The sequence below is a fragment of the Macrotis lagotis genome, chromosome 1 (assembly GCF_037893015.1).
Source record: "Macrotis lagotis isolate mMagLag1 chromosome 1, bilby.v1.9.chrom.fasta, whole genome shotgun sequence".
NCBI lineage: Eukaryota > Metazoa > Chordata > Mammalia > Peramelemorphia > Peramelidae > Macrotis > Macrotis lagotis.
This window is the reverse complement of record NC_133658.1, coordinates 450,382,882-450,401,950: the sequence shown is the minus strand read 5'-3', so window position 1 is coordinate 450,401,950 and position 19,069 is coordinate 450,382,882. Positions and strand designations below refer to the sequence as shown.

The following is a 19,069-nucleotide window of genomic DNA, read 5'->3' as shown; positions in this document are numbered from 1 at the left end:
TGATAGTCCCTACATTGATGCTACACATTGATCAAAATTGAATGTGTTATAAGAGTAAACATAACCCCACCCCAGGAAGATTAGAAACCTCAAGAATAGAGAGAGAAAAAAATGTACTTCAATCTGTGTTCAGATTCCAATGGCTCTGTCTCTGGGGTGATTTGCTTTCTTTATCATTGTTAAGATCCCAGGAAAGTCCCCAATTATGGAAAAGAGGCACTCCACACGATGGAGATGCAATAGCAAGGGTTTATTAAACTAGCTTGAGCTAGGGTTCTGTCCTAGGACAGGGCTAGGACCCTGGAACCCCAAGTAAAGTGAGGAGAGACCTTATATATGGTTCAGTAGGGGAGTTTCAAGCATCTGCCTGCAGATTGTCTTGAGATGGTACGGGGTGTTCTTATTGGATGCAGGTCCTCGGAGAAGCCCCCCTGTTGCATGGTCTGAGAGCTGATCAGGCAGAATCTCCAGTAGCTGACCAGGCAGAAACTCAGTGAGCTGACCAAGCAGAGACTTAGGAGCAGAATTTAGGCAAAGGTTCATAGGTTTTGACATTCAGGGTCTTACAGGCATTCAGGCAAAAGTTCATAGGTTTCGAAACTCAGGGTCTTACAATCATAAGTCCACCAGAGAAGTTGCTTTTCCCTCAGTTGCTATTACTAATTGTACCTCCACTCTATTCCTCCCTGTTCTCATTTATAATATTCTCTCTCTCCTTTCATCCTGGCCCTGTCCAAAAGTGTGTGTATCTGAGGACCCTCTCCCTTGATCTTCCCTCTCTTCTATCACCTATTCCCCCCTTCCCTCCCCCCATTCCCCCTTATCCCATCCCTTTCTTCTCATTTTTCTCTAGGGTAAGACAGATTTCCTCACCCCATTAAGTGTGTATGTTATTTCCTCTCTGAGTCATTTCTGATGAGAAGGAAGGCTCACTCATTCCCCCCTTGCCTTCCCCCCTTTCCACTCCATTGAAAAAGCTTTTTCTTACCTCTTATGTGAAATTTCTTAGTTTCCTCTTCATCTCCTTTCCCTCCCTCCCAGTACTTTCCTTTATCACCGATTGACTCCATCTTTTTTACTATATTATACCATTATACTCTGCTCCTTCCTATGTCCTGTCTCTCTCTCTCTCTCTCTCTATACATATATATATATATATATATATATATATGTATATATATATATACATATATATATATATATATATGCTCCTTCTAACAGTCCTTATAAATGAAATAGTTCATATCAATATCTTCTTCCCATGCAGGAATACAGACAGTTCAATATCATTAAGTTCCTCATAGTTCTTCTCTTCCACCCCCTCTATGGTTCACCAGAGTCCTGTACTTGGAGATCAAACTTTCTGTTCAGCCCTGGTTGTTTCAGTAGGAAAGTTTGAAAGTCCCTATTTCATTGAAAGTCCATCTTTTACCCTAAAAGAGGATGTTCAGTTTTGCTGGGTAATTGATTCTCAGTTGTAAACCGAGATCTTTTGCCATCCAGAATATCATATTCCAATCCCTCCGAGCCCTTAATGTCAATGCTGCCAGAGCCTGTGTAATCCTGACTAGGGAGCCTCTGTAGTTGAATTGTTTGTTTCTAGCAACTTTTAGAATTTTCTCTTTGATTTGGGAGTTTGGGAATTTGGCTATAATATTCCTGGAAGTTTTTCCTTTTGGGATCTTTCAGGAGGTAACCATGAATTCTCTCAATTTCTATTTTACCCTCTGCTTCTAGGATCTCAGGACAATTTTGCTGTATCATTTCTTGAAAAATGAAGTCTAGGTTCTTCTCCTGATTGTGACTTCCAGATAGCCCAATAATTTTTAAATTATTTCTTCTGGATCTGTTTTCGAGGTCAGTTGTTTTTCCAATGTGATATTTCACATTTTCTTCTAATTTTTGTCTTTTTTGAAAGAGTTTGAGTTCTTCCTGTTTTCTTGCAAAGTCATCAGCTTCCTTTAGTTTCATTCTGCATTTGAAAGAGTTATTTTCTTTGGAGAGCTTTTTTATCTCCTTTTCCAGTTGGCCAATTCTGCTTTTTAAGGCATTCTTCTCCTCATTTGCCTTTTGTTTTGCTTTTTTCCATTAGGCCTAAACTGGTTTTGAACATATTTATTTTCTTTAGTATTTTTTTTTGTATATCTTTCACCCAGCTGTTGATTTGGTTTTCATGATTTTTCTGCATTGCTCTCATTTCTCCTCCCATTTTTTCCTCCATCTCCCTTATTTGCTTTTCAAAGTCTTTTTTGATCTCATCCATAGTCTGAGCCCATTTTCTATTTCTCTTAGAGGTTTTGGATACAGAAGCTTCAATTTTGTCATCATCTGAGTATTTGTTTTGATCTCCTATGGGACTAAAGGGTCTGATTCTTCTTTTTCTGTTGTTTACTCATTTCCTCAGCCCAAAACTAATTTACAGCACTTCCAAGGCTTTGGATTTTTTTTGGGGGGGGGGGGGACACCCCACTGAGACCTTTATTTCTCCAAGGTCTTATGCTCTCTTGCCTGTGCTTTGCTGTGTAGATGGCCCCTGTACATCCCTCTGCTCTGGAGCTGTAAGGAGGGATCCAGCTTGGTTACTTAGTATGGAAGCCCGAACTGCAACCTGGATCTAAGTGTAGGCTAGCAGCAGAGTCCTGCCCCAAGGGAGAGCAGAGAAATCTCTGCAGACTTCCCTTACCATCTCTGGGGGTACAGGCTACTTTCTCTAGATTCTCGCTGCAGATTCTGCAACCAGTGCTCCTCACTCCACACTCATTCTGGTGTAGTAGAGTTCTCTTACCTCCCCTTCAAGTTGTTGCCAGTGATCTCTGGGCTGGGCTGGGCTGGGCTGGGCTGGGCTGGGCTGGGCTGGGCTGGGCTGGGCTGGGCTGGGCTGGGCTGGGCTGGGCTGTGTTATGCTGCACTGTGCTGTGGTCCTGGCTTTTTTTCCAACCCCCAGTCTTGGTGAAACACACCTTTCCCATGGAATTTCGAAGTTATCTTGGACTGTGAAAATGTATCACTCAGTCTTTCTGTGGGTTCTGCCCCTCTAAATTTTGGCTGGAGTTATAATTTTGGCTTTTTGGAGTTTTGGGGGGTGGGGCAGGAGTTCCCAGGAAATGCTGCCTTCATGCCACCATCTTGGCTCTGCATACACAATTTACTTTTGTGTAAGAAAATATAAAAGGTTACTAGGCATTTGTGATAGTCTTGGTGTAATCAGCATAGTTAGGGACCAAGTTGATGAGCATAAACTTTTTTCTTCCCAATAATCAGGGAAAACAGATTTTATTCTGAACCCTTTAGAATCATGCCCTTAGTCTATAGATTATTTGATGTGATCCTTCTATCCCCAATATCTCTCTTGAAGATAAATGAGGGAAAGAAAGAGTCTAGCTTCAAAATCCCATTTACTTTCCTTCCCCAACTCTACCCTTTTGGCAGTGCTGACACACCCTCTTACTCAGCAGAACTTGGCAGAACCTATGTCATATCTTTCCCTATCACATGCAAGCAGCATTTTTTTATATTAGATAGCTCCTTAATTCTCTATAGCTCTCTTGAATAAGTCAAGTTATCTCAGGGACATTTAAAGATGAAAATGGAAGGAAGACTAAAAAAACAGATAAAACAAAGAAAGAAAAAGATTTGTAAAAATCATTATAACAAAAGTGTTTTGTCCTTCAAAGGTAGTAGAACCACTATGCCTGGTCCCTAATACCAAAGTCTCAAATGTGCTTTTAGGAAAGTAGAAATGACATTGAAGAGAAAAGTAAGCAGATTTGTCCAAGTGTATTTAGAGGAAATTCATATAGGCAGTGTTATCATTATGAGAACACTGAGGGATTTATAAAAAAGGATCCAGAGAAGTAGATAATAAAGATGTGGGGAAAAATATTAGACCTTATTAAATACTGAAACATGACCACAAGAACATACTGATCTTTATAACATCTTTCCTTTTTTTATGAGAAATTAATGTGAATTAAGGGCATTGTAAATGAGGATGTTAGAGGTAGCAAGCACACTTTTCCAAGTGATATTCAGCAATGAAACCCTTTTTTTTTTTACTAATTATAGTTAGCTGAAATATGTGAGCAGCCTAAAAAATTCCAAGGAAAAATAAGAGTAAATGATATCAAGAATTGTATGACAAGAGAATATAGACTAATCATGTAGTAAGAATGAAGGATGATGAGTCTCTAATGCTATTCTGATGATGTTAGGAAAGTATACCTCTCACCAACTTGACCAACTCATGAGAGTTATACAAGAAAGGCAAGTAGAGAGGGAACTTCCCAAGTTGATAGAATTTCAAATGCCTTTGTAAGAAGAGAACCTTTAGGAAGACCTTTTGTTCAACCAAGCAAAATATTTTATTTAGTAAACAAACACACAGTAAGAACTTTTATTCTAAACATATTTCTATCTTTTCTATGTAGGTAAAGATTTGTCTATTGCAGCATAAATAACATTTGTTAAAACCTTATTCCTTTTTCACAAATTCTTTTTGTAAAGAGAAAAAAGTACTTACATAGATTGGTATTTGTTGGTAGTCCCTCAATTATCTTTCTTGTAGCAAAGGTCAGTATTTTCTTGTTTCAGGTCTTTGTGATATAAGTTTATGGTCTCTCTGATTTGGTCCTTCTTGGATCAACCTAATTGCCTCATATAATAGCATCAAACAGTAGAGGGGGAAAACCAGTTTTGAGGAAAGTTTGGTAAGAGACCCAATTAAGAAAAATCATTGGATGACCTCTATGTGTGAAACTTGAAGGAACACAGTAAAAAAAAAATGGAAATAATCCATAACAGTTTTTAGAGTAAACTTTTTGCAGGTACAATGGAGCTATTATATTTGGATTTGCTATTAAAGGAAGTTAATATGGCAGAGAAGAAAACAAAGGCAGGTAAAGTAGGTAGTTAGACCAAGTATGCATAGAAGTGACCCTTCCTTCCTTCAGATAACCTTGAGACTCAAACCTCCAATGCCTTCAAAATGTACCTCATGCATAGAAGTTACACAATTTTGAAGTCATTAGAGGTTTGAGTTTCAGGATTATCTGAAGAAAGGAAAAAATATGGAAAACATGGGAAAAAAATCAACACTTTCACTAACTCTTTACCTAAAGGCTACTGAGAAAACATGACTCAAAATTGTACCATATATACAAAATTTTTATAAGAATAATTTGCATTTACATTGAGGGTATCCTTGACATGAGGACATTAAATGGTAAAAAAAAAATTTCAAATTAATCCATATTTATACCATCACATCATTAATTGACAACCATAAATAATACACTATACCATTAAATTGGTTTTTGATTATGAAAAATCTCACTTGATAAAGCAAAATCCTGCCTTAGAAGATTGTCTTCTAACAAAATATCTCCCACATATTTGTGAAAATTGCATAATGTTCCTTGAAAGAATTAACAGATAACTGTTTCTGATTATTAATATCCAGGGAGACAAGTGCTTGCTCATCATTGTCATAGAAGCATTCCAATGCAAGTTCCAAGTAAAAAAAGAATTCCAGTGGATGGTGAACTTCTCATAAAACTTTTTTATGGTTGGCATTGACCTAATTGCATCAGACCCTGAAACCTTGCAAAATTTTTTGAATTAGATCATAATCATTTAAAGAGTTTGAGCTAATTATGTACACATGATGAAAACAAGATGAGGAATGCCTATTGTCTAGACCATGATAAGTAATTAAATGGACAACATACAGTATTTATCTAACAGTATATTTATTTTGAATGAAGATTGCAAATAGACTGAATTAGAGCTAGAGATAAACAGAAATAGAAGTGTGAGATGGGATTGCCTTCAGGAAACTGCCTGTAGGTTCTTTTAATGACTCTCCCTGAACCAAAGGATCCTTAATAAAAATACTAAGATACTTTCAAGTGATGTGTGCTATGAGTCATGAGATGCTATATTCTCCAAAGAATTAGACCTAAGATTGATTTAAAATTGTGAAATTACAAAGGAAATGCTGTGTAAAGGATTTCATCAAAGATTGGAAAAAAGAAGAGATGTGCACATGACAAAAATATGGAATAATTGATCAGCAGTCTGCAGGTTTTCTTATTCTTGGGTCAGGAAAACTTGAGGAGGGATCCCAGAATGTTAATCGAACATGTCTTGTAGTAAACTTATGAAAGGACATGGTCAAGAGTCACATAGAGGGGGTATTTTGTTTACTCTTAAACAAGAATATTTCATTAATGTATAAAAATAAACATTGTACAAAATGAGAATAAATATTAAATAAAACAAACAAAAAGAGTCACATAGAATGGGTAAACCTGTATGAATTGTGATTCACATTGTTGAATGTTCACATTGATTCATGTTCACATTGATTAAAAGATAAATTCATTTATACTTGAGTATACATCTAACAATGCAAATCACTGCTTTTCAACAGTGTTAAAAACAACAATAAAAATATAGCATAAAATACTTTTTAGAATTTGAACTATTTTTAACTTTAATTTCCCTTGTTTTCCCTTAGGTTTGGTTTGGAGGTTCCAGTAATCCTGAGAAATTCAGAAGAGATAGAATTCAACACAAGAGTATCCAAAAAGGAGATGAAACAAGTCAAAAATCCTTTTGGTTTAGCCATCTCGAATCCAACTTCAGCTTCAGTCACAAGTTAGTGTTTATTTTTCACAGGTTCCCATGTCTCCAATCCATTCCCCTTTGCCATTTTAACATCTTTTTTATTTTTATTTTTGTTTTTTTTAATGGATTTAAGGGATTTGCCCAAGGTCACACAGCTAGGTAATTATTAAGTTGTCTGAGGCCAGATTTGAACCCAGGTCCTCCTAACTCCAAGGCCAGTGCTCTATCCACTGGACCACCCAACTGCCCCAACATCATCTTTTATACTCTTTCAATCATTATATATGGTTCTTATATCTTAATTCATATTCAATGTTCTTGATGCTTTCAGTTGATTGAAAAAGTGTGATATAGTGAATAGAGTGGTAGAAATGGAGTCATTAAGATTGAGTTTATACCATTAATGCTTAGTTCCTATGTAACAATGAGCAAACAACATAACCTTTTGAGACTCAGACAATTCTAATCTATTACAATATACTACAATTGAGATTGATGAACATCAATAAAGTTTTTGGTGCATTTATTTATTTATTTGCTACTGCCAGATTATAGTTAGTCTGATTGTCCTTTCCCAAACTCAAAGGATTTAGAACTGAAAGGATGAAACAAAGGACCTAAGAATATATTTAGAACTGTCAGGGACCTTGGTGAAATTATACTGTTCAATTCATATTATAGATCAGGAAATTGAGCCTAGCAGATTAAGTGATTTATATAGACCATGCTTTCTCAGTTCTTTTCTTCCTTAATCTTTCTAATATTTTTGATGTTGTTAACCATCCTTACCTCTTGAACATATTTCCCTTTGCTTTCTCTTGGTTCTCTTTTTTAGTTCTAACTGCTCTTTTTTTTTTTTTTTTTTTTTGCTATATACTTAACCAGCTTCTCTCTCCTGAGGACTTTGTTTTCTCTCTGTATACTCTTTTCCCTTGGTGATTTCATCAGCTTCATGGATCTATTATCTTCTCTATGAGCATATATAACCAATTCTAGTCTCTTTCCTGAATTGTTACAGTCTTGCATCATCAGCTGCCTTCAAACATCTGTTTGCGGCCTTGTTGCCTTGCTGCCTCATAGGCATCTCATTCTCTATATATCCAAAACAAAAGTAATAATCTTCACCCTTTGACTCACTTGTCCTCTTAGTATCGCTGTCCTCCCAAGTCTTGTTGTTTTCCTTAACTCTTGCTTCCCATTAGTTGCATAGTCTTGTAGATTCTTCTTTGATGACATTTCTTCAGTTTCTTTCTCTCTACTCCCTTAGCCACCACTCTAACTCAGAGTCTCATTACTCTTCACTTGTCTATTATAAAAGCCTCTTAAATTGATCTCTTTGCAAATATTCTTCACCCTTTTCAGTCCATCTTCCTTATAACTGTCAAAATAATTTTCTTAAGACACATATCTGATCATGTCCCTCTCAGAACCTCTTACAGGTTTTCATTGCCCATAGAATAAATACAAATTCTTTAGCATTTAGCATTTAAAACCTTTTGTAATCTGACATTTGCCTACCTTTTACAGTCCTTATTTCATACTAATTGCTTTCTTGTGCTTTGTGTTCAAATTGATCTTCTAGCTCTTCTCAAATTCAAATGCTCCCATTCCTTTGTGCAAATCCATGTCTCATGTTTAGAATTTGCTCAGAATTTGCTCCTTCCTCATATTTACCTCTCAGAATACTTGTTTTCTTTCAAGTCTCAGCTTAGGTGCCACTTCATCAATGAAGGCTTCATGAATCCCTTTCTTTCTCTTCTTGTTTTTATAAGGCAATAGAGTTAAATGACTTGCCCAAGGTCACACAATTATTACGTGTCTGAGGTTGAATTTGAACTTAGGTCCTACTGACTCCAGGGCTGGTGCTCTATCCACTTTGTCATCTAGCTGCCCTACTAGATTAGTTTTGATTGTGGAACATTGCAGCAGCCACTCCCAAAAAAACATGTATTCAGCTCCAATTTTAGTAAGCTGGCCTTTGTTTTCTAGCCTTGTTTTACTCATGGTTGCTAATTAAATGTAGTACTTTGTGAGTTCTCTCACACCAAAAGTAGTCATCTACTGGATTTCATATTGTTTTATGGTGTGCACACATTCTATGTACCAATAGTAAGTGGAATCAACTTCGTAAATTTTTTTAGGGGTGTGTGTGTGTGTTTTGATCAATAAGGTGGGATCCCTGTCTGTTGTGGGAAGCAGGCCATTTTAGGACAGCTTTTTCTAGCCTTTCTTCCTAGAGTCACAGTGGGTATCTGCTTAGACATCCAGCGGCTGCCAAAACACACTGCTCTTCAATCTAGTGAAAAAGTGATCCAGTACTTTCAGTTGCCTGTGTGCAAGATGTAGCTACAGCAACCTGTGTTTCCACATCTGCTGTTTCATCACTCATCAATTGCCACAGGACTTAAAAATGAATGAGGTAGTAGATGATGGGTAACTTACACTGAATTTGTTTTAAATGAAGCAGAACTTAGCAGACTCTTTAGACTTACTCTTTCTTCCAGAATCATTAGTATCCAGCATGACAGAAGGAACAAGCAACCACTCTAGTATCTTTGCCAAGAAAACCCCAAAATGGGGTCACAAAGTGTTGGACACAACTGAAATGACTAAACAACAAAAATATAAAGAAAAGACCTCTGGTATGACCTCACACTCTATCTTTCATTAGAAGACCAGACTAGCAAAGTTCAAAGAAGATTGGCCTCAGAGTGTCTGATTTTTTTTTCTATCAAAACAATTCATGAAAGTTTTTTACTAAATTGCGGACTAGTTGCATTTTGCATCAATGGAGGAAAGTAGTCACATGAAATCATATATCCTGATAAGTTCAGATTAGTATCATTGAGGAATTAGTACAATTTTTGAGGGAAGTGATCTCATTAATAACTTTTACATTTCAGTGATAATTATTTAATGTAGGATTGTACCAAATACAAAAATTTAAATGGTTTGCTTCCACAGAAGTATTTATTAGTTATTCTGTACACCTTAAAATTGCAGAATATTATAAAAAGTTTTAAAAAGTTAAAACAAGTAGGGATCCTTTCTTGTTTGTTTTTTTTCTATTTTGAATTGTGGTTTTGTTAATGGAGCACATGAATAGCTTCTATTTGAATTCTGTCACTGATTAATAACTTAATTCTGGTCATTTGAAAAATACTTACCTATCAGTTTTATTCTTCCCTCCCCTTTTTTTTAGGTTTTTTGTAAGGCAAATGGGGTTAAGTGGCTTGCCCAAGGCCACATAGCTAGGTAATTATTAAGTGTCTGAGGTCAGATTTGAACTCAGGTACTCTTGACTCCAGGGCTGGTGCTGTATCCACTGCACCACCTAGCTGCCCCCCCTCCATCAGTTTTATTCTCTGCAAAAATGGGATGAGGAAATCCCTGTTTTCTTTAGGTATAAAGAAAAGAATAGAAACTTGAAGTTACAAAAAAGGAATATTTCACTCGTGATAGATAGTTTATAAAAGACAACATAAGAAAATACTAAATTAATATGGTCAATGTGGTAAAGTGTAATGTGTGCTAGATATGGAATCAGAGGACTTGGATTGGAATCTACTTACTCTTTTTGTGATCTTGGACAGGTCATTGTAAAATGAAAAGCTTGAAACTAGATGACCTCTAAGGTATTTTTTCAGTTCTAAATCTATCATCTACTGTTATAACTTGTTTCTCTTATATGATAAAATTTTAAAATGCAACTTTTCCTGTAACACTTCTATAAGATAATTTAAAACTTTCTTTAAATTTTTTTGAAAAATTTGTATATCAAATTGAGAGTGATGAGTCTGTTTTCTCCTTTATGTATTTATTTCAGGTAGGTGATTGCATTAGATAGCCTCAGAGATCATATCTAACTCTTAAGTTGATATGACTGAAATGAGAATGAATAGGTATGACTCACAGCAGTATCAGGTATCGTCAAGCAAAGGAAGCAACATGAAATGAATATTGGTACCACATAGCATTAAAATTAATATATTTCTTCATACATTAGCAAAAAGGAACATACTAGTAATTCTCTTGCCTGGATTAAAAACTACAAGCAAAAATCCAATTTATTCCATAGAAATAAATAGATATTGATGCAGTACAGGTGTGAAAAATTTATTATAATTATAATAAACAAATTTTCAAGCCAGTTTAAATTTGTGTTGTGTTTAAAATCTTTTTGTTCACACTATCTCATTTGATTTCTTGCATTAAAAGTATTTCATACATCATTCACAATCATTATACCTTGAAAAATCAGCATGGCTTTTTCAATATGCATGAATAAATAAAAAATCCCTTATTTATTAAGCCCTTAGAATTTGCAAAGCACTGGGCCAAGAGTTGGGAATACAATTATAAAATGGAAGCACCCCTGTTCTCAAGGAAATCATATTTTAATAGGGGAATATAATAAAGAGACTTCAACCACAAGGCAAGTGGAAAAGCTCCATGGTCCTTAGGGTACAGTGGCAAAGCATAGTGTAATTATATTTTTTGGGGTCATTTTTAACAATCATGATTAGCAAATTTTTTGAATGCCTATTGCGCATAGTGTATGGATATAAAACATGTCCAAGACTAGACTTCTATCTTAATGTGTACATAGTGTAGTTGAGAACATGCAATGTTTACATGAAAAACTGAGTAGCAGGTAATTATTAATTGAATGTTATAGACAGTGAGTGCTCATAGGGAGGGACTCTTGAAGTGTAAAATTCATATAATTACCAAGATCCAAATATCTTCATGCCAGCTATTAAGAAATCAATCTTTTTGTCCAAGTCCTGAAGAAAGAGTGACCTGATAGCATTCATGTTCTTAGTGAAAATCATGGTGTTCTATGATCTGCAGTTACCTAATATCAAAATTAATATTTGTTTTTGTGTATGTGTCAGGGAGCAACATTTTGAGATTATTGAAAGTTTCCCAAATGCAATCAAGTCTGTTCACTTCCTCCCATTCAGTTAGCTCTTTTATATGTTATATATGTTTTATATACATACCCATCCACTGTATGCCATTCCGGACAAAAGGTGTTCATTTAAATTTTTCCAGTGTGTATTATTAGTAATACAAATTCCTTTTTAGGAATTATAGCTCTCACTGAGAAAGGTTCTGTAGTATTCTAGGGCGTGATACAATTAAGATAAAGTTGTAATCTAAAGGATAAAGATTATAAGAATGCTTAAATTTTAAGCAAATAAATACAAAACAGCTAAATACAGAGAAGTTTGGGAGGAAATGCATTAACAGTTGGAGGAATCAAGAAAGTCTTCATAAAGATGATGGGGCTTGCACTGTATCTTAAAGGATGCAGAGGTGAGGAGGCAATGAATTCCATAAATGACCAATACAAATCTCCCATAGAGATGGTAGGTAGAAAAAGAGAGAAGATTAATTTGATTGGATCACAGAGTGTGGGTGGAGGAGAAATGTTCATTGGAAAAATAAATTTAAGGACTTTAAAAGCTAAAAAGAGGAATTTACATTTAATTCTAGAGCAGTGATAGAGGGACAGGTTTTAACCTAAGATTGATGAACTTATTTTTTTAAAAAAATATTTTGATAACTATATTTAAGTGAAATTGAGTGCCTAGAACAAAGCTGTGGAAAATAATCACATTTACAATTTATGATATGGATGATGAGCTAACAAAAGAGACTGAGGAATGTTCTGCTAGTAGAAAACTCAAAGATTTGGGAGCATCTGGAAGAGAGAGGATAGTCAGAAAAAGGATGAGGACTGAAAGGAGACCAGCAGTTCATACTCTTCCTGACAGATAAGTCTTGTACTCAGGGTGCAGATTGAGACATATTTTATTTTGTATAAGGTCAATACAATTTGTTCTACTTGACTGTATATTTGTTATGAAGATTTTTTTCCCCTTTTTCAAATTGAGGAGAGGTGGGAGGGAGAAAAGGTATATTTTTCAAATGTAAAAATATTAATTTTTTTTAAAAAGTTCACTGACATAGAAAAAGTGTTAAGAAACTACGGATGCTTCCATCATTGTTATCTTAAAACAGAATAACAAGAAATGTTAATTGTAGCAACTATCCTTTAAGGTCAAAAAGATCTCATCTGGAAATTTGGCTGACAATACTTCTAGAGGTACAGTTTGGCTTTAGACCACAGTGTGGCACTATAAACCTTATTTTTATTACATAGAAGTATAAAAAGAAATACAGAAATCTTTACAGTCTTGGAATAATCTTGTTCTGTTAGTTGTGAAATGTTTGTTGTATGGTTTTTTTCATGATAAGGAATATATATATATATATATATATATATATAAAATCTTATTTTATGTAGTCATTCTTAAGGATATAATAGCGTTAGAGGATGGTGTTAAAATACATTTCCATTATTTAGTGGGAAGTTCTTTCAATTCAACAGGTTAAATATATCATTAACATTCCTTAAAACAATCATTTCAGAGTTCATTTATATAGAAAGTACCAGAAATACCAAATCTTGACAAAAATAGGGGTCCTGTGGAATGCCCAGCAAAAGCTGCAGAGAAGACTATTTGTAATAAATTAACATTTGACAACAGACAGAGGCTCTTCATTTTTTGATATGGAAAATTTTTATGTCAGAAGCTACCATACTTTCTGGGAAATAACATTTCTTTAGTTTCTTTGTTCTGCAATAACTTTGAATTACTTTACAGTTCATTTGGAGGAGGGAGAGGTAGTGTTAGGAAGAGCAGGGAGGTATTAGCATTGGGGACTGTAAACTTAAAGAAGAATGGTTGAACTAGCCAAAATGGCCTCAAGGGTGAGCAAAGTTTGCTATCTTTGCAGACTGATAGGAAAAAGTCTGCTTATTTGTTTTTAGAACCTTGCATATGGGGCGTAATTGGGGAATGAGAATCCCTTCAATGCAAACTCAGGACAGTTCACTTAATGGCAGTAATAGCTAGACGTCGAGAATCAAGAAATTGAAGAGAAGTTCTAAAGGAATAACCTTTTGCAAAAATAATGTGAGTTTATGCTTGGTAACTTGTATGTGATCAACAATGCATACAAATTTTGTTTTGTAAAAAAAAAAATGAAGTGGCCTAAATTAGGATTTTCTACAAGGCCTACATTTAGTAATCAATAAGATGTAACTAAAAGTTTGATCTTGATGTTGCTTGTCATCAGACATTAATATTGACAATAAGTTTTCTAATAACTCAATTTATTTCCCAAGAAACCCCTAAAAAATGAGAAGCTTTACTGGCTAGCAAGCCCCCAGAGAACATTCTGGAGATTTGTTTGGAATTTATAGCTGAACCCTCCTCTAGTCTTCATTCCTACAAGTTGGAAATTTCCACTAATTCTACAAAGTTTTTTTTCAAACTATTGTCTATCAAATACACAGGGAGAAAAAAACTAGATTAATAATAATTGTTGTCTAGTGTATGACATATAGTTAGATGTACAACCTAGAGCATCAGTATAGTTATGTCTTTCTGTCTGTCTGTCTGTCTTTTTGTCTCTGGCAAACTCTCTCTTCTAGGATCACCTATTTGTAAACTTCCTCCTTAAGCACACCAAGCAGCTTGCAGTAGACACCATACCCTGGAAGAACATCTGTCCCAAATTTTTCTTCTCCAGATTGGTGACTGCCTGTCCTAGAACATTCATTTCAAGAAGGCCCCAGCTATGCTTTACTTCCCTCCCTCCTTTCCAATCATGTTTTTAAAAACTTCTTTGATATTTACTTTGCCAACCGAATATACTTTTTCTTCCCTCTTATTCTTTCAGTCCTAAAATCACGTACCAGGATCAAATCAACTCCTCCATTGATCTGAATGAGATGTGGTGGATTTCTCCCCAATTGCCATTTCTATAACCACAAAGTCTCAAGTCTTGCTGGTATATATCTTTTTCCTCTTTAGAAGGCAAGCTTCTTGTGGGCAGAAACTGTCTTTATATCCCCATTTTTAACATTTTAGAGACAGTAAGCACTTAATTCATACTTTTTTATTCATTCATTCACAAGCAGTACAAGTGTACAATGTATTAAACCCAGATTTAAAGGAGGGCTTGATTGCTTTCAGGAAATTTCAATCTTCTCCCAGAAACAGCAGCCTATATTTTTTAATACTAACATTCTACTATCCAAAAAACTGAAAATTTGTATCACATATAGGACAGTAGAGAGGAGCATAACAGGTTTTATAAATCTGTAACATAATAAAAAAGGACCCTCTGAGAACAGGAGTGACAAATATCAGAAAATTTATCATTGAAAAAGAATTTGGGCTAGTCACATATAAATGGACAGCTTGATTTTTCCTTTGACATTGTAGCAGCATCAGAAAAATGATTTCTGGCAAGTAGGATTAACTCTAGTAAACTCATGAGAGAAGAGGGACAAAAGGGGCATTGGATAAATAGGCACAAATGGATTTTAATGCTGGATACTTGTTAATAGATGAGACTACAGATGTCTTTGCCTATCACCAACCACCAAGGTTTTATATGATTGATGTACTATATTTATATAAAATAGCTGAATCTTCTAAGCCCATGGGAGATACCTGCTTCCTGAATTATATTTACTTAGTTTATTGAATGTTAGTGACTGAAATGACTGTACTTTGCAAGGAGAAAATAGGAAAGTTTTCTATTTCTTTCTCAGATAATTTAATTTCGTAATAATGTCTTTCATTTCTACCAGATAATTCAATCTAGTTATCTTTTTCATTTCAAAAAACTGGAAATCTATTGGTTTTGTGAATGATAAAGGACAAGTAATCCCTTTGTGAAATATTCACTGGATGACTCCAGAATTCTATCCACTGAAATTTTTTTTTTTAAAGTAAGCATACATTCAGACATATTCTACCTGTCCAATTCTTCCAGGACTATAGTTAATTAACATTTTTGTCCTAAAGGAGATGAACTGTTAAGTTTCATTGGTTTGAATCAAGTTTTGTCTTAAGTACCACTGTGAAACTCAATATCGCTCTTGTATGATAGAACCTCCAAAAAGGCTAATTCAGCTTTAAGCTACATTAATTCCTTCTCTTTAATTTTTCATCTCTCTATCTCTGACTGATTCCTTGATGCCTACCAAGGCCTCAATCTATCTTGGGAAAAAATCCTCACCTGACCCTACTATCCCTGCAAGCTATTTATATCATCATTTTTCTTTTTTCACAGATTTCTGGAAAAAGCTGTCTAATTTCTTCCTCCAAATTTTGCTTACTTTTTAATTCCTAGTAATCTATCTTCTAACCTCATCATTCAATGGAAACTACTCTCTCAAAGTTAGTAATAGCTGCTTAATTGACAAATCTGATAGTCTTTTCTCAATTTTCATCCCTCTTGACATCTATACAGCATTAGTATTTCTTCTAGATACTTCTCTGTGGGTGTTCCTGATAATGTTCTCTCTTGGGTCTCTTATCTTTCTAACCTCTTCTCAGACTCCTTTGCCAGATCGTCATTCATGTTATTCTCTAATTATGAGTGTACACTAAAGACTATATGCTGTTTCTTTTGTCTACATACCTACTCTTTCTTGGTGATCTAATTAGGTCTTATGGTTTTAATTATCATGTATATTCAGATAATTCTTAAATCTGCATTTATCTGTCCCTGACCACTTTCATGAACTCAGTCCCACATCAACTCTTGTTTGATCATTTTGAACTGATATGTATAGGAATCTCAAATTAAACATATCCAAAACAGTACTCATTATGTTACTCCCAAAAACTCATACTGCTTCTGAACTTTTCTATTTTTGTTGAGGGTACTAAAAGTCTTTCAGTTAGCCAGGTTCATAGCCTTAGAGTTGTGCTCAGCTATAAATCCTTCTTCACTTCTCATATGGAATCAGTGGCCAAATCTTGTCAGTTTTACCCCTACAACATCTCTTAAATTCATTTCTTTTCATTTGCGCAGCTACTACTTTGTTCATATCCTCATCACCTCTCACCTGGACTATTGTTACCTCCTGTCTCAAGCTTTTCCCTCTCCTGTCTATTCAGTTCTGTCTCCAATACTTCACCAAAGGCAAAAAAAGAAAAAAAGAAAAAAAAAAAGAAAAAACACAGTAGGAATAGAAGCAATAAAAGAACCAACTTGGATGGGAAAAGTAGGCTATGTTGCAGGTGGCGACACTATCCCATTTTTTTACCTTAAATCTTATGGCAATTTTTGCCTCACTATTACTAGGAATGAGAGGTATTAAATTGTTCCTGTGGAAGTATTTTTGTATTCAGTTCACATTGAATTGAAACATTTAGGGGCAACTAAGTGGTACAGTGGATAAAAGCATTGGTCCTGAAGTCAGGAGGACCTAAGTTCAAAAGTGGCCTCAGACACTTAATTCCCTAGCTGTGAGAGCTTGGGCAAGCCACTTAACCTCATGCCTTGCAAAAACAAAACACAAAAAAACCCCCCCAAAAAAACCCCCCAAAAAAAACCCACCACACAAAGCCATATTCAGTTCCAGTTAAATCTCCAATAGAACGAACCCTTTTTTTCCATCATGCAGTGCCTTAAAATATCTGTGCTTGTTCTGAAGCAGACAGAATAATGCCTTCATTCCACATCATCACAAACCTTTAGAAGCAGGCTTAGATACATCTAGGACTGCCCCATTACAAAAGTATCCATTTAGTAGGACTGCATCAGAATCCCATTTTAATGACTTTTTGTATATAATACAAAGTTGCTTTTTAGAACTGTCTATTAACAATGCATTGGTGTGCTTGTCCTTCCCCTATTCCAACAATTATTTCCCTTTTTTTCTCATCCTTGTCAATCCTTTGGAAGTGAAGGAGAACCTCAGGGTTGTTTTAATTTGCATTTCTAATTATTAGTAATTTGAATCTTTTTTTCATTGGTTTATCAAAACTTGTGTTTCTTCCTCTGAGAACTACTTGTTCAAATCCTTTTACTAAGGAATGAATCTTGTTTTTATCAGTTCTCTTTATATCACATATTTAAAGTTTTTGTCAGAGAAATTTGATACATTTTCCACCAGCTGTTTCCCCCTTCCCCCTTCAATATTTCCCATTTCTAGCTCTATGAATATTAATTAAACCAAAAACTACCAATTCCTCTCACTTTATAGTTCTACCATGACTTCCTGTACCAAAGCTCTACTTCTGGGCCACCCTATAGGTGTTATTTTAAATTCTATCTTTTCATTTGAACTCTCAGCTCTTAATAGTGCTTAGTGTACAGTAAATGTTTAAAAAACAGCTTTTCCTTTCATTCAAATTAAGACTTGTGAGGAAAGATAGTTTGGACATGTTGTATTTAAGATGCCTTTGGAACATTTGGAAATATCTCCTAGGCATGACTGGAAAAAAGAAGAAAGTCATGAAGATAAAAGTTTACCAACAATCACAGGTTCCTACAATTACAGATTTTTTTCTTTTGTTGTTGTTTGCAAGGCAGTGGGATTAAGTGACTTGCCTAAGGTCACACAGCTAGGTAGTTATTAAGTATCTGAGGTCAAATTTGAACTCGGGTCCTCCTGACACTGTTACGCCACCTCTATCCATTATACCCCTCAATTATAGCTTTAGAGCTAGAAGCCTATTAAGTCTTAATTACTTTATTTAGTAGAAGGAAACTGAAGTTAACTAAAGGTTTAGTGACTTGTCCAAAGTCATACAAGCAGAGCTAGGGTTAGAACCAAAACTTTTGACCAAAAGTCCAATACTCTTTCCTGCATTATTCTGCCTAAGACTAGAGAGCTCCAACCTGAAATAAATGTTACAGCTTGAACAAGTTCACCAACAATAGCCTCACAAGGCAGTAATCATTGAAGCAATTCTTCCTGTAAAATAATTTCATGACTCTGGAAATGAAGAGAAAACATGATAGGATGCTAACAAAACTGCTGAATTGTATGCTAAAGTAGGGCAGATAAATATCAACTATATGTGCAAACTAAACAATCTAGAAGGACTATTGGCCTTGTATTGATCTTTTCAGTTCATTTTAGCAAACATTTACTCAGCCCATAAATAATAATAATAACACATAAATAGTGATCAACTATAACATCAATACTTTGAGTATTAAGGATCATGATAGCTGAATATAGATTGCATAGTTGAATACAGAATTGATTTAGAGCCTCACTAGATATTGTTGAACCATAGCTTATGCTTCTTGAAATTTTTTGTTAAAAATCTCAAGTGTATTATCAGAATTTCTTATGTATTTATGATGTATTAGATATTAAAGTATTGACTTTGGTGGTGGCTGACGTAAAAGGAATACAACTCCTTTGTTTAAGACTAGAATAGGGAATATAAATAAAGATTCCAAAGCAGTATATTAAAGTGAGACAATTACAATTGATAAAATGTGACATCAACAAACATTTATTAAATACCTACTCTGTTAGTCCTTGTTCTCAGGAATGGGAATAAAGGCAAAAACAGAGTGGTCTCTATTGAAAGAGTTTGCATTC

General features: G+C 35.0%; 1 protein-coding gene across 3 annotated transcripts in view; it reads left to right on the top strand.

The window, feature by feature from the left end:
- Positions 1-19,069, top strand: part of CGRRF1 (cell growth regulator with ring finger domain 1) — an 80,262-nt gene that overhangs the window by 18,542 nt on the left and 42,651 nt on the right. For all 3 annotated transcript variants that reach the window (XR_012473920.1, XR_012473921.1, XM_074213461.1), the window contains exon 2: positions 6,518-6,657. Coding sequence is in view for 1 of the 3 variants with exons in the window: in XM_074213461.1 (XP_074069562.1) it covers positions 6,518-6,657 (140 nt within the window). In the remaining 2 variants the exon portion in view is untranslated. The remainder of the gene's footprint in view (positions 1-6,517; positions 6,658-19,069) is intronic.